The sequence below is a fragment of the Onychomys torridus genome, chromosome 6 (assembly GCF_903995425.1).
Source record: "Onychomys torridus chromosome 6, mOncTor1.1, whole genome shotgun sequence".
NCBI lineage: Eukaryota > Metazoa > Chordata > Mammalia > Rodentia > Cricetidae > Onychomys > Onychomys torridus.
Window position 1 is genome coordinate 94,057,201 of NC_050448.1, and position 16,572 is coordinate 94,073,772.

The following is a 16,572-nucleotide window of genomic DNA, read 5'->3' on the forward strand; positions in this document are numbered from 1 at the left end:
CTCATCAGACCCTCAGCCTTTTGAATGGTGTCCCCCAGATCCATATCAATTTTAGGACTCACATATCAATGGTTCTAGGAATGTTCTCTCAGACACATTTGGAAGACATTTCTTTGATAACTTTCTAGATGCCTCTCCACCCAGTCAAGGTAATAACCAAGATTAACCATAAAATGCACCAATGGCTTATTTACAGAATGTGAGCCCAGGAAGGATTAGATTTTAAAACTTTGCAATTTGCAAGGTGCATCTGCTTACGTTTTGGATATAACTCCCACAACAAACCCATTCAGTTAGGCCATGTGCTCAGAGTTACTGAGTTGACGAGTATTTTTCAACTATTGGTTACATGAAGACAGAGACAATTCCTTCATTGTCCAGAGAGCTCACTAAGCCCTACCAATATGCCTGAAATATTGACATCCAATAAATAGTTAAAACTGAATTAGTATAGAAATATGTTTCTGCAAGGTGTTCATAATTTTGTGATATGTGATCTTTTTTAAAAAAAAATCATATTATATAATACATGCTTATATGCACATAGGAAAATTGTCCTCTGTTTATCTCAGAAAGTTAGCTGATACTCACCTTATGGTCTTTTAAAGAAATATTTGGACCCAACTGGTCTCAGTCATTACCCTTCTGGACAGTTTTGATGGTAATAAATTGACCCTAGAAAATCAGATGAAGTGAAATGGGTTCATGATCAGGAAAAGTCTTCGATTGTGATTCTGGAAAAATAATATTCCAAAACCTGTCTAAAAATGGCCTAATGCTAGACTAGTGGGGAAAAATAAAAAGCATAAAGAAATCTGAATTTTTATTGCTTTAAATTTGCAATAGTGAATAACTTTTCAGATATAGAATTAAAGATGACTCATAAGCCTTACTTCTGACTATGGTAGTAATAATATAATATTCATTCATAGGCTGTAAACTATTAAGTTGAGAAATGAGCTGTCTCACAAAAGCCTACAAAAAATTAATGTAGAACACCTGATATTTGACTCTGCTTCCAGATGGAGGGGCAGCTTGACAAATGTCATCATAATTTACAGCTTTTAAAGAGTGCGGTATCAATGCCTTTGCAGGATCTTCTTACAGCTTGAATTATTTACAGATACAACTGTGTTTAATGTTGAGCTTTCATGGATTTAAAATATCATTAGATTCAATCACTGATCACAGAGAATGTGTGGCCTGTGAACAATGTGATTAGACATCTTAATTGAATATTTCAGAACAAGATGCATCTGCTTGGAGGAGATGAGACATGCTGAAGTTGATTTTTGACATCTATATTTGCTTATTAATGGTCACTCATAGAAATCTTAAATTTGCCCCTCAAAAAGGCATACTTTGGAAGTCTCCTTCGATGGGAGGTTAGAAAAATAATTATGGGAAGAAAATATGGATACACAGTGTATAATTTTTTATGAATAACTTGTATGCTGGTACCCAAATGCAAAATCTAAACTTTGAAAGCCAAGACATCAGTATAGAAGGGGAATTATTTGAAAGAAAAAGAGGACCAGAGGGAGGAGGGAGTTTGTGAAGAGAGTGATAAAGGTCAAAGTAAGGTAAGGTCAAAGTGTCTAATATACATTTATGAAAGTGCCATAATAAAATCCAATACTTTGTACAATGCATGATAAAGCCAGACAAAAATATTGATTGTTACATTGCGGTGGGTTAGTAAACTGAGCATTGGACCTTACTGACTAAATTGAAGAAAAAATCATATGTAATTGTACATATCATGTGTATACATAAATGTAAGTATTGGCCTAAAGACACATGTTACATGTATGTGGAAGATGTGAACATTATATCTCAATACATGAACATGTGTACATCTTTGCAGGTACTTATGCTTATATATGATGACTATATGCCTCCTCATGGACAGAGGGATGGTGGTACTTTGGAAGTAAGGTTTGGGTACTGAGAGCTGCAGGGGCATCTGGCCTTAGAATATTCTCCTTGAATATGAAAGTGGTTAATCTGGGCTATTTTAACCAGAAATCTGTTAACTGATATTGTGACTCAATCTCCACAATGAAGTGAAAATAAAGTTTTCCCCAAAGAATTGCTTAGTGCGGGATCTACTGTTCATTCAGTCAGCACATCTTGTATGTTTCAAACCCAGGTAAGGAACAAAACATTCAGTAGACAACCAAATCAGACTCTGGTCCTGTTTACCTGGAACAAGTAAGCCACATGTGAATAAGCCGGCCATCAAAACCTGACATGTCTATTAAGAAAAACCCAGGCTGTTGTAAACTTGAATGGCAGAGATGGGGCTGGTCTCATTTCTGTTGGTGGTGGGAATGACTCAGAGACTTGAAGATTAGCAAAAAGGGAAATGGTGCTTTCTTGTGGAGGGAAATGAGCAAAATCAGAAGAGATGAAAGTTCAGAACAATACTTGGTTAATGAAAAACAAATCATGGAAAGAGTGACCCCTGTGAAAAGGGAGAAGAGAGAAGCATGTCACACAGAGCTGCTCTATAAGACTTTAAAAAAAAATGTATCTAGGTTGCAACAGGCCACCAAAAAGCTCTTATCTTGTGTGTGGGGAACAAGGGGCTTGATTCATACTTTGAAGCTCACTCTTGAGTTCAGGAGAGTAAATAGTAGACGCTGGTACACAAGCGTCCAAGTGACTCCAGATCTGGTTGGAATGAAATGGGGAAGGATTAAATGAGTGAGTGAGAATAAGGAAGTTGAGGATGATTTTGGGGTTTCTACTTAACCCTCTAGGGTTCTTTTGTTGTTGTTGTTTTTTCATGTCAATACTTGATTCAAGGGGAATTATTATCCAACCACTAGAAGTTTTAAACTGGTGGTTTGTAGTGCAAGCCTTTTCCAGCCACTCAAGGAATCCACCCCCACCTTCTACTACAAACACTTCTTACAATGGATTTCAGCATGTGGGTCTCAACCTCCTGGGGTTCGCCACCCTTTCACGGGGATTGCCTAAGACCATTGGAAAACACAGATATTTATTTATGATTCATAAGAGTAGCAAAATTACAGTTATGAAGCAGCAATGAAAATAACTTTATGGTTGGAGGTCACCACAACATGAAGGTTGCAGCATTAAGAAGGTTGAGACCCACTGAACTACAGGCTGCTCTGGGGTTCTGGATTGTGGATTCTGATGTCTGTCTGTCTTCTTGTGCCTTAGGCTCCCCTAGACTCATAATATTCCAAAGCACCTTCAAAACCCTGTGGGCTTATTAGCTGGTGGCCAGAGGAAGATAGATACTCCCTGATCCCTGGAGAATTCTGGAAGATCCAGTTGCTCTTTAGACTTGTGCTTCTGCACGTCGCGGGCTCAGGGCATGGAAGAACGCAATTGTTTGCTTTTACTTCTGGGTATCTCTGACCCTTGAACCTGCCTACCAAGCTCAGCCTTGACTATTAGGGAGCAAAGACCAGCACAGCCCAAAGTTCGCTCTTGCAGAGCCAGGGAGCCTGCAGCCAGTGGGACAGGCTGCGAGGCGGGCCTAGAGTGTTGCCCCGCCCAGAGGGCGTGTCCGTCGCGATCGCCCCGCCCCACCCGCCCGCTGTAGCTAGGGCAGTCAGTGCACCAGCTCTAGGGCAAGCTGAGGCTTCAGTGCGGGGCTGGAGGCTGCGGTCACTAACAGAGTCTGCGTGCGTGAGTCTGCGGCCGGGGAACGCTGCCATGGCGGGTGTGCTGAGCAGGGACACACCGGACATCGAGGTATCCACCGCGGCCCCGGGTTGGGAGGGCCACCGAGGGGGCGGAAGCCTGGGGGCGCGCCCGGGGCACAGTAGGTGACTCTCTAAGTTTCCCCAGGGGAGACTTGTGGGCCAGGAGGTCAGGGCACCCTGGGACCAGGACCTGGTCACTTCGTAGGAGACTTAAAGGAAGGCACCTCTCTCTGCCTTAAGTCACGGTAACCCAGAAGCTCCGAGTTCAGGGGGACCAGAGCGCCCCTTCTCACCCATACGACCCTGCTCCTTCCCCTCGGTGGCGTTAGGGGACACCCTCCCAGTGCCCCCACCTTCAATAGCTAAACCCTGCTGTCTGCAAAAGTGGAGTCTAGAAATTCAAGATCCAGGCCGCTGTCTCTAGCTGTGCTGGCCAAGGTATTGTTTACGACTTAATTTCACATTTGGAAGAATGGAGCGAAGTACAGAGGACATTGGAAAGTACATCTTCCCCGGAAAGAGATACACAAACTGCCCTGTTCTCTCCTCTCAACAGTGTTTAATTCTCTCTTTGCATTCTGTTTCTGCAAAAATCTCGTCGCTCTGCAAATAATGCCAACCTGAAATGGCAAAACCTTTCGTTTGAGTTCTTTTAGGTACTTTAGTGTATGTATGCTGGGAGAAAGATTGAGTTACAACCATGATTTTAATTGCACTGAATCAAAGCCTGTGTTTCTCGGGTTTCTGTTTCGTTTTGTTTAGGGTTTTTCTTCGAGATAAAAACAAAACAAAACTGTAGAATATTTGTGCTTGCTCCTAGCCCCTCTTCCCTTCCTACTTACCCCTCCCTCCCCCAGCCTTTCCGCCCACCCTCCCTGTGCTTGTTTAGAAATAATAGACTTTCCCCCTTTGTTCCATTCTTTTGAATCAAGTTTAAAACCACCTGTTTGCAGGATAACTGCTTTTGTCGCTGTTGAAGAACCTTTATATGCTCCTAAAGGGAAGCTGGTAGTGTTTTAACAGACTTCCTATTTGCCTTTGAAAAATTTATTTTAGTGATAAGAGCTAAAAGACAACATGTGGACTTCTTTATGTAGTTTACTTAGGACTTAATCTTCATAGTTTCATTTTTGGATATTGTACAATATGCTTGATTTAATGAACTATTCATATGTGTACAGGACACAGATACCATGTCTGACTCAAGTCATGGTCCTCTGGATACTAACTTGGATTTAACGGCCCGGGTGCATTTTTGTTGTTAGACTGAATCAGTTGGCCATCCTCTGGTAGCATCCAGGCTGTGCAGACTTCAGGAATCAGTGTCAGAGACTGGATGACTTTTGGCTTCTAGCTGTTAAATTTCAGAGTGGTGTTTCAAGCTTAGCTGATTTCATTCTTTATGCTTCTCGTGCACCTGACTTGGAAAACAGTTTTTACTGGCATTCTTATGGAGAAAGTGAAGCTAGTGAGACATTTTGTCCAGCTTAACTGTACAAACTTTATCCAAGAACAATTAATCACTTTGAGCCTTCCCCTCCATTCAACTGAGTGTAATCTTACTCTGTGTGGCCAGTCAGCCTGGTGCACCTTATAACCTGGTATGGCAGCATTCACCCCTCTGTACCTTATGTGCTGTTCAATGTGTGGTCAATACTCTATCCAGTAGCATCCTTTATCACCCACAATACTTTACTTTTCCTTCAGAGTATTACCTATGATTCATGAGCTAAAAATACCATGAAAGAGCGTGAAATTAATCATTAAAATATAACACAGTGAGGAAAAATACATTAAGCAGGGAGGAACACACACAGAGTTGTCTCCATTAATCCTATTAACCCACTGAAGTTTTCTTTGTGTTGAAGAATCAGAATAAATTATGAAGGCTTAATTTTCTGTCAAATTCAAAAGCTTTCCTGAACACATTCATTAAAAACCATTGTGGGGAGATTGATCTGATGGTGATCATTGTCTTTGTCTCAAATACATGGAGAAGGAGGCAATTTAAATATGGTGTGAAATAGATGGGGATCAGAACACATTGATAAAAGCACTTGATATCTGAGAAAAGTAGAGAAGGTAATGGAGGCCACCCACTGTATTAGTGATTTAGTTTTCCCCGTGAGCTTCCTATAGAATATGGTTTCACAATCAGACAAATATTTTGTCAAATTACTGAAGTCTTCAAAGTTGTTTTGTGTCTGTTTCTATGGGAACATAGTAGAGAGCCAGTTAGAAGATCCCCTGGGCTGGAAGAAGGACATAGAAAGGGTGTGCTAGTTGATGATAAGATCTAGTCTATAGAATCAAACATTGCTGTCTTTGTTGAAATTGCAGAAATAGGACAAGATGCCAAGTCATCTTTTGCTGTCTTCTGGAGCTAACTACTGGGATTGGGGCCTACCCTACCTTTGCTCCTCTTTGGCTGGGTGACCTTGCCCATGATACCTAGCTCTCAAAGCTGAAAGCAGTGTTGAAAATAAGAATGGTGTGGTTAGTACCTGCTACAGGTACTGTTAGGGTCTTCGAGAAGTCCCATAAAAGACCACCAGTCATGTATGCAATCAGCAAGAATGTTTATTAACATCCAACATGTTGGGTCTAACCATCTGACAAAGCGGCAAATGGTGACCCCCGAGAGAACCTCGATTAATCAGGGTTAGGGGAACTCCAGGGAGGAGAGATTAGTCTGTAGGCTTATTGGTGGGTTTTTATGGATTGTTACAGGACTGGTAGTCGGTTCTAGTGGTTAGGGACTTTCCAGCTGCAGGGTAGGGAAAGCTATCCTTAGCTAGCAGAAGGCAGTGGGGTGCCTGCTGATCCAGCAGAAGGCAGTGGGGTGCCTGCTGATTGGTTGCCCCTGAGCTGTGGTTTTCCTGAGAAACTGCTTGCTCAGCTCCAATCAGCTCCAGTAGACTGAAACTAAGGCCTGGTCTCTGGCAGGGGCTACTAGGAGAGCCTGTCATGGCCCTTGTTTGGCTGCCTATCCCTCTCAGGACACAGTTTCCTGTTAGGAAACAGGGCCAAGGTTAACAAATAAACAAAGCAAAGGATGTTGTCATTAGAAACATCATTTGCAACAGATAGTTAGTACTTCAAAGTGCATTAATAGTAGCCACATAGTTTAAAATATCATCTTGCTGTATTGTTTTGATAGAGTCTAAATTTTGTAAAGCATGACTTTTGAATCCAGACTTTCCTGGGAGAGTTTCAAAGTAGGTAAGTATTGGCCACCAGTCACTTTCCCTGATCTCAGCAGTAATTTCACAGTATTTCTTCATTCAGACTGAATCGCCAGCCAATTTGATGTCAGTATTGGCACATCTAAAAGCAAGGAAGAACGTTTGTTCAGAACTTTACTTTTGCTCAATATCCTGTTCCCCATTCCCCTTCAAAGATAATTGAGAAGGGACAATAGAAGTATATAGTTAAAGCTTTGAACCACCTTTACACTAATTATTTGGGTATTTACAGTCAAACTAAGTTACTGCTTACTCCTCTGCTGCCTCCATAGTCACAGCTGAAGTCCTTCCCTTGCATTAACCACTGAGTGAGTGTTCAGATTTACCCTGAACAAAAGAAAAGAATTCCAATCTGCTGTCCACAAAGTGGAGTGCAGTTTGAGTCAGATAGAAAAGTCTCTTGCAGCTCCTATGCCTTCTGCTGAGCTGTGAAGACAATGGAGATCTTTTTGTACTTGGTAGTTAAGAAAGTGATGTTTTAAAATGAGGACTTTGGAAAATGGAAGTATAAGGAAGGACCTGTTTCAAAACAAGGAAGTTATGGGCTCAAAATTGGCAGAACTAGCAACATACATTTTAGGACATCTCTCATTATAATTGCTTCTGCTGGTGTGGTGGGAAGAAGAGCCAAAGGAGAAAAATTAGTGTTCAACTTTATGGAAGCCGACAGTTATCTATTTATTGATTCATACTTTTTTTAACCAAGTATGTAATATTCCTTTTCTCTCTCCTAGTATTCATCCACTGGGCATCATAGAGCTTGTAGAAACACAACTAACAATGGTTTTTTTTAAAGCTTTTTACTTAAAAACAATTAATGGGCTTTAGTTGTGGAATGTGTGCTTCATCCTCCAAATTTTAAACTGTCCTGTGGATCACTTATTTTTAAAGAGTTTCTTTTTTTTTTGGTAGGGAGTTTCCTTGAGTAGTACAAACATGTATATCCGCTTCTCTGCCTCAAGCTATAACTAGTTCCATTGATGGTAGTCTGTGTGTAGCATCCTGCATGTTTCTGTAGTTTCTTCTCATGCATTCTGGAGGGAAATCTTTATTTGGAAAGCTGAATAATAATGACAAGACATGAATGAGACTACTAAGGTCTAGGGTCTAATGCTGAGGTAACATGGTCTTTAAACAACTACACAGTACTTGAACATGTCATCCTAATAAGCTCTGTGTGAACAGGCAACAATAACTAGGCTGGAAGCTAGACCTCCCCATTGAGAACAGACGTGCCCTTAAAAGCAGAAGTTCAAGTCCCAGAAGTTGGAGCATGTACGCAGAAGGACAATGGGACTGAAAAAGAAGACTGTCCCACAATGCCACAGCAAAGTGTAAAGTGAGCCTTGGCGTGGTGGTCCAAGCTGCAGCGTAACTAAAGAGGAGCCTGAAAAGCAGAAATGGTCAATTTATTGTTCATTTGTTTTTTTCCTGTTTGCTATATAGACACAACAACAGCTATGTATCACAGTTCTCTGTTTCTTAAAACTGTGCAGAAGGGCTGGCAGGACAGTCCTGTGCTTGCTGAATGAGCAGGAGCACCTACCCAGGTGTGATTCTCCTCCAGGCTCACTGGGTAGCAGTGAGAGATTCTGTCTCAAAATATGGAATGGAAGTCTTCCTTTAAGAAGAGCACTCAAGCCGGGCAGTGGTGGCATATGCCTTTAATTCCAGCACTCGGGAGGCAGAGGCAGGCAGATCTCTGTGAGTTCGAGGCCAGCCTGGTCTACAAAGCAAGTTCTAGGATAGGTGCAAAGCTACACAGAGGCACTCAAGGCTGACCTCTAGTATCACACACATAAACACCCACACCCCCACACAAAACTGGTACAGAAAATGTATTTCATTTCTATTCTATACTAATTAAAATTTGTAATCAGACATTTGTTGCTGGTAGCATTATTTATTCATTTATTTATTTATTAAGGAATTTTTAAATTCATTTTACAAAGCAATCACAGATTCCCCCAGTCCTCCCTTCTACCCCTCCTACCTCCCCCCACAAACCCACTCCCCATTCCCTCCTCCAACAAGGCAAGGTCTGCTGGTAACATTATTTATAATCAAGAGTTTTATCATCAAATATGGCATATTTATATAGTTGGAAAGCTTCTCTCCAGACCCCGCCAAGCCCTATTAGTCCAACAACACAATTATAAAATAAACACACAGACATTCATATTATTTAAACTGCTTGGCCATTAGCTCAGGCCTACCATTGTCTAGCTCTTACTCTTATATTTAGCCCATTTCTATTAATCTATACTTTGCCACGTGGCTCGTGGCTTACCAGTATCTTTACATGTTGCTTCTCATGGCAGCGACTAGCAATGTCTCCTCCCAGCCTTCCTGTTTCCAGCCTTCTCCTCTTCCTTGTCCCGCTTACCCTATCTTTCCTGCCTGGCTACTAGCCAATCAGCACTTTATTTATACAGAGTGATATCCACAGCATATTTACTTTCTGAATGTCATTTGTTTTTAAGCTTTCTTATGACAGAAGTGGTTTCTGGCCTCACACATCAGTAGTGTGGGTGTTCAGTTATCCTGGAGTCCACCATGTCACTGAGGTAACTTTGGATAGCTTCACACAGTTCCTGTAATATTTGATCACTGTAGCTGGAGTTCTTTCCAGTCCTGCCTGGCCCACAGTCAGGACAAATCTCTCTCATCCAGCAGTCCTGCAGCCACTCAGACCCAACTGAGTAAACACACAGAGACTTACTTTGCTTATAAACTGTATGGCTGTGGCAGGCTTCTTGTTATCTAGTTCTTTTATCTTAAATTAACCCATTTCTATTAATCTGTAAGTTGCCACGTGGGTCATGGCTTACCTGTATCTTAACATCACCTCATGGTAGTGGCTGGCAGAGTCTTTCTGACCCAGCCTTCCTGTTCCCAGAATTCTCTTCTCTCCTTGTCCCACCTATACTTCCTTCCTGGCTACTGGCCAATCAGTGTTTTATTTATTAACCAATCAGAGCAACACATTTAACATACAGAACATCCAATAGCTGATCACTATTGCTTTTGTTACTCTTTCTTAAAATACTGCATTCTTAGGTACCAAGTGTCCGCATTTAAGACAATAAATAACTTTTACTTTAGACAGTTTAGCATAGTTGTCTACTAGTGTTTGGAACTAAAAAAATTTGTATGAATTTATTTTTAAAAATGTCAATTTTTATTTCATGGTCACTATTTAAAAAGAGCATTGTATTAAAAATATTCAGTTAGAACTTGCATTCAAAATGGAAGCTGTGAAACTTCACATTAATTTTACACTTTAGTATTGAATATATTTTATGCACTTAACCAACACCTAAATAACAAGAAAAATCTATGACAGAATTAGAACTAGAAAAATAATTAGCCTTATATATTTAAACTCATACAACTATATGTACAGTTCTGACTATATGTAAATTCATTAAGTTGCATATTCTTTGGGTCTGGTTAATTTTGGTATGTGTTGTTTTTATTCCATTCCAATTTTTTTTTTTTTTTTTTTTTTTGTGGTTTTTTGAGACAGGGTTTCTCTTTCTCTGTTACTTTGCACCTTTCCTGGAACTCACTCTGTAGACCAGGCTGGCCTTGAACTCACAGAGATCCACCTGGCTCTGCCCCCAAATTTTTATAGTAAAATAAAATAAATAAGAAAAAAGGTTTTTTTTGTTTTTTGTTTTTGTTTTTTTTTTTTTAATATTGAAAAGTACCTGGGTCCAAATCCTGGTTCTGCTATTTCCTTAGATATTCACTTATTCATTTATTTATTTATTTACTTATTTGTTTATTTGTTTGTTTGTTTGTTTGTTTATTTAGTTGTTTCATGACAGGATTTTTCTATGTATCCCTGGCTGTCCTGGAACTCACTCTGTAGACCAGGCTGGCCTTGAATTTAGAGATCTGCCTGCCTCTGCCTTCCCAGTGCTGGGATTAAAGGCTTGTACCACCACGCCCTCCAGGCTGTGTGTTTTATTGTTGTGGCCTTGTCCTTTCTTCATCAGCCAATTGAAATGGATTGTATTTATTTCCCACATAAGGGGTGTGAGGATTAATACATAAAACACCTTCACATAAAATGAATACATTTAAAATGGTAGTTCGAGGGCAGGTGAGACTGCTGAGCAAGGAAGGGCCCTTGCTACCAAGCCTGAGTTCAGTTCTAGAACCAACACAGTGGGAGGAGAAAAGCGATTCCTGCAATTGTTCTCTGACCACCATGACTGTGCTGTGTCATGTGCATGTCGACTTACATATACACATACAATGTAAATAAATTAATTAATAAAAACCAAAATGGTCATGCCTATTGGCTACACGAAATGTTCTTTAGAGTTATGTGGATGGAATTCGCTGGACTTTAAGGATTCCCTAGACATGTTGGAAACTGTCTTCCTTTTAAACAGATATGTGAAAATAGGATCTAGATTTTGTGGGGAGAGGAGGAGTAATGAAACTGTAAGGATTACCAAGGACGCTCAGTGTAGACCCACGCGTGCTGCAGGTGTGTGTTATGAAAGTTGCTGATGGTATGGGGGAAGTTAATGACATTCAGGTCAAATTAAAGACTCCTGCTTGCCTCCATTGCTACTTAATGTATGCTTCTAATCCCATCTTAATGCCAGCCCTCTAGTGCAGACCTCAGGGAATACAAAGGAATCATATGGTAGAGACCTCATCTTTTCAGAACTAGCAACATTAAACGGTAGAATGAGATGAAAAATCAGGGCTTTTCCCCTTTTAAGTCCTTTTATTTTTTCCAAACTATAAATTACATATGGATAGATTCTTCAGCAAATTTAATACTAGACCAAAGCTGATGAATGAGTAAATATTATTTGAGGTTGCATGTTTATTAAAAGTTTGAAGCAATTTGATATTATTATTTTCCTAAAAGAAATCCCATGCAATTGAAAGTTAACAAGATATTATTTGTACTAAATATAAGATTTGTTTTCTAAGCAAGCACATACACTTTAAGTCATTTTTTTTTTCTGGATTTTCAAGTGTCCATGAGCACACCACACTTATATCTGATAGTTGTCATAACTCCTGGGATGTGGTAGGTTAGAGGCCAAACTCTTTTGTTCCAAGAAATTGTATGAGTACTCTTTCTTAGCAGTGACCAGGTATCCTACTTTTTGTATACATCCTGATCATTTTCTTGGAGAATTTCAGCTGGGTTGTGTTATACATTCTTTCTTCCTTCTGCCTGTATCATAATAATTAAAGAGGCCATGTGAGTCCCTGTCTCCCAGGTGCTTGGAAATTGATATTATGAGTGCTTATGAATGTCCCCTTGAGGCAGTCTTGACTGAGCCACTTTGAAGAAATATCTCTTCATCAATAATTAAGCCCCGAGGGCCACTTCTCAGGGGACACACAGAAAATTGCATGTCAGCTCCAGGCCTGATTTATACAGATGGTGGCCACAGATGAAGCCCTGAGTGCATGTCTGCATCCTAAGTTGTTGTTTTCTGTTTGTTTTGTTTGTTTCCTACTTTACGCTTGGACCCACTACCACTTTCACTTCTCAGGAAAAGTCAATTCCAGCTGTGACTCTTGCTCTACATGCCCAGGTTAACACATCTGGGTGTTTTAATCATTGTGAAATTCTTTGAATGTATTAAAATTGTTTAAAGTAGCATGTTGAGACTTTTAAAAGTTTAGTATTTTTTAACAAAAGAGCAAGGTGAATGTCTTCAGCGAAACAATAGAAAAGACTGTCTCTCCTTTTTTCTTCCTTTCTTTCTGTCTCTCTTTTCCTTCCCTCCATCCCTCTCTCCATCCTTTCCCTCCTCCCTTTCTGTTAAAGGACCTGGGATGATTTTGCTTTATAGGTGTGAACCTTGAGAAGCTGTTTCTGATCTTGTGGAGGTCATTTAGTCACTGTTTGCTGATCCTTCAGTGAATCTGCTGTTAGTCACTCTTTTAAGGGGCTACTGAGATAACTCAGTGGGTCACAGAGTCTGCCACCAACCTTTAGGACTATCCACAGGTCACACTCAATGGAAGGAGGGAACAAACTCCTGAAAGTTGCTCTCTGACTTCTACATGCACACAGTGGAAAGAATCCACTTGCATTTACACACACACACACACACACACACACATACACACTGAAAAAGGGAAATTGTTTGAAAATAAAAAGGAAATTGTTTGAAAGTGTGGCCTGCTATGTGGTCATATAGAGGAAGGCAGTCATGTTCTGACTATTCTGTTTGCCCATTCTGTGAGTTCATTATGTACAGCTTCCCTGTGTCAGAAGCACTGCTCCCTTGTAGTTTTATACCTCACCTCTGGTTCTTACACTCTTCCCATCTCCTCTTTCGACGTGAACCAATGGGTGAACCGTGCTATAAAAGTTGCCTTAAATATAAGGCGAACGCTTAACCCCATCTCCTCTTCCAATGCCCCCCAGATCTTTGGGAGGAAGTCATGTTCATATTTGTTCCACATAATACTGAGAACTCTGTAGCCTTGTATTTTCTGCACCTTGGTTAGTTGTTGGTCACTTTGTTAACCATCTACTATACATAGAAGCTTCCTTGCTGAGGAAGCTCCATTAATCTATGGTTTTTATGGTAAGTCATTAGGGCTTAGTTTAATGCTACTCTAATTTATCAGAATAATAGTCCTATGTTCTCTACTCAGGCCTATGGCTAGTGTTGCCATAGATTCTTGTCCTGACAATGGTGCCAGGTATGAGTTTCATCCTTTGGAGTACAATTCATATCCAATCAGAAAGTGATTGGCTATTTGTATGATGGCTATACCACTATTACACCAATGAACATGTCTTGTCTGAGAGTCCTTATGATAATAATCCATATTTTGTGGATTATGGATAACTTTTGTGTATATATTTACTTATGTGCAGGTATACCTGTGTACACATGTATTGGTATGTATATACATCTTATCCTCAAGCATTATTTCTAAGGCACCAGATGTCATTTCTTTTGTTTCCACTATTTTTAGCTTGGTTTTTGAGACGAGATTCCTTACTGGCTTAGATCTCACTGATTGGATAGAATGTCTGTCCTATGTTCACCTTTTCAACACTGGGATTATAAGCATGCTGCACCACACCCAGTTTATTGTATGTGAGTTCCACAGATTGAACTCAAGTCCCTATGCTGACTCACTAAGGTGTTTCTCCAGCTTCCAAATAATGCTATTATTAATTTGAAATTAGGGCTGGAGACAAATCTCTCAGTCAGCTTGGTAATTATCAGTGGAAAGGAGAGCACAGTTGGGGAGATATCAGGTACCCCCACCCCCCAGGAGAGTTCAGTACCTACCTCTGACTTTTTTTCTCACAGTAGCTTCAAAGTTTTGGGGACTTCTTTTCATTGAGAAATGCTGGAGTTAAAAAAAATGAAGTCCTCTGTAATTAAAAAAAAATATATATATATTCAGTTTCTTGCATAGATCCCCAGGGATAAATCATGACTCCTTTCACAGTAAGATGTACATTTTTTCCCGTGTCAACCTGTGTTAAACCTCTTTTCATTTCTCAAATTTAATGCTGAATTATTTTCATGATCATTAGTGGAGATTTAAAATATGCTAAAGAGAAAAGCAAAAAATAAAAAATAAATGAAATTGTGGCTGCAGAAGCGGGAGAGACGGCTGTATGGTTAGAGTACTTGCTCTTCTTCCAGAGGACGCGCGCTCAGCTCCATGAAACAGGTCGTTGTTTTTTGTTGTTTTTGTTTATTTGTTTGTTTTATTTCTTCTGAAGGAAGGGTGTCTTTCCCCGGCAAAGACAGAAGCGGGATAGAGGTGTACCTACTCACTCACTCTACACATTGCCCTAACACCTATTCCAAGTGCCAGAACACAAGGCTTCCAGACGCGGCTTGCTTGCAGAGGTGACGTAGTTTGTACTTGGTGCTTCCTAATGGAACACGAGGTCAAGAAGGAACAGGGAGAGTGTGACGGCACGTGGTGGTGTTGAACAGGGAGCATCCGCAAATCTCAGGTCAACACCTTAAAAGGATAAGGCCACACCTGTTCATCCAGTGAGCCAGGATGGGAATGTTTCTATTGTTTCAGGCTTTTTGTCCATCCCCATAGGACCATTGTGGCAAATCAGGCTGTCGGAAGATGCTTTTCACCTAGGCCAGCCTCATATTGGAAGCAGGAATGGGTGATCATGTGACCATGTGTCATTTTGTGTGTATATTCAAGAGGACATGTGCAAAAGTTTTGGTTATTTTTAATCTTCATAAATAATAACAAGCTATATTTGAGTACAGATACATGTGAATTAATGCACTTTTCTCCTCACAATAAGAAATTTCATACTTTTGGGGTTAATTAACCTGAATAACCCTGAGTTCATGCTACATTTTAAAGCTAAATTTACCTCCAATTCGAGGCTTATGTCTCTGACTTGAATGAGTTGAAAATGTTAACACAAGAAAACTTACAAGTTTTGAAAACTGTGTTTACCATCCCTCCCACCTTATCTAAACAGCAAGAAACAAGTATTTTTTATATTTGCTTAAGATCACATAATTAGAATAGGCTCCTAGATGAGAAATTATCAATGGTAGGTACAATTAATGTAATAACATGTTATCTTTCAAGTTGTGAATATGCTCAGTCCCAGTATATAGTAGCTTGCCTTGTATGAATGTTTATAAAATGCTATCCTTTACTTTATTCTATATTTTAAATAAATAATTCAGTGAAAAACTGTCTCTTTGGCTTAATTTGTGTGTGTTTGTTTGAATAGAGTTGTGGAGGCTCAAAATTGCTCAGGGTCAGAGAATCTGAGCTTGCTTTACCCAGCAGGACTGCATAAGGGGATTATTTGACCATGGGTGTGGTTACCAGGTGTTTGGAAGGGTCTGCACTTGGCTGTGAGGTGTGCTTTGATCTAGCAAGGGGAAGGTCTTTTGCCCCACCCCTTGGCATTGTTATAAAAAGTCTCTTTGAATAAACAGAAAAAGCCATTGGGTTTTGATCCAAGTCTTCCAGAAGCTATCCTGTGTTTCTGTCTTTCTCCTCTTCACAATCTTTTTTATCTAATATTTTTTTTATCCCTCTTTCCTCCTCATAGGAACCCTGGGAAAAGTGGAAACTGGCCTCCCATAGAAAGTATTTTATTTTTTTCATTCTTAATAGTTGTACCTTTATTTTAAACAAATTATTTAGATAGTGCCTTCTTTAAAAGATACTTAATTAGTTCTTTGAGAATTTCAAATATAATGTATTTTGATTATATGCATACTACTCCACAACTCTTTCTAGATCCATCCCTTCTTCCATACCTACCAACTGTAGCGTGAATTGTTAGAAGGTCTTATTATTAAAATCAAACTCAGAGCCAGGTATTGGAGTGAATGCTGGAAGATCAGAGAAGCAGAACAAGCCACAGCTTCCTCACCTCCCCAGTTCCTCAGCTGATCCTGTTCCTTAGACTGGAAGCTTCTGAGTCCTCATCCAGAATGGGTCTCAGCTGAACTGCTGCTCCAAAGCCTAAAAGCTTAACCAGCCAAATGCTTCTAGTTTCTGGTTCTTACTCCTTATCTACCTTTCTACTTTCTAACATCACTCTCTGGGATGAAAGGCTCGATTTCTGGGATTAAATGTGTGAGTCACCATGCTTGGTTGTGTCCTTGAACAGATGG

The 16,572-nt window shown here is 40.1% G+C and overlaps 1 protein-coding gene across 1 annotated transcript in view; it reads left to right on the top strand.

Annotated features, from left to right (window-relative positions):
- Positions 1–3,575: 3,575 nt before the first annotated feature.
- Positions 3,576–16,572, top strand: part of Dpyd (dihydropyrimidine dehydrogenase) — an 851,011-nt gene continuing 838,014 nt past the window's right edge. Inside the window, exon 1 of the mRNA XM_036191420.1 lies at positions 3,576–3,732. Coding sequence (XP_036047313.1) covers positions 3,694–3,732 — 39 coding nt within the window. The 5' untranslated portion in view covers positions 3,576–3,693. The remainder of the gene's footprint in view (positions 3,733–16,572) is intronic.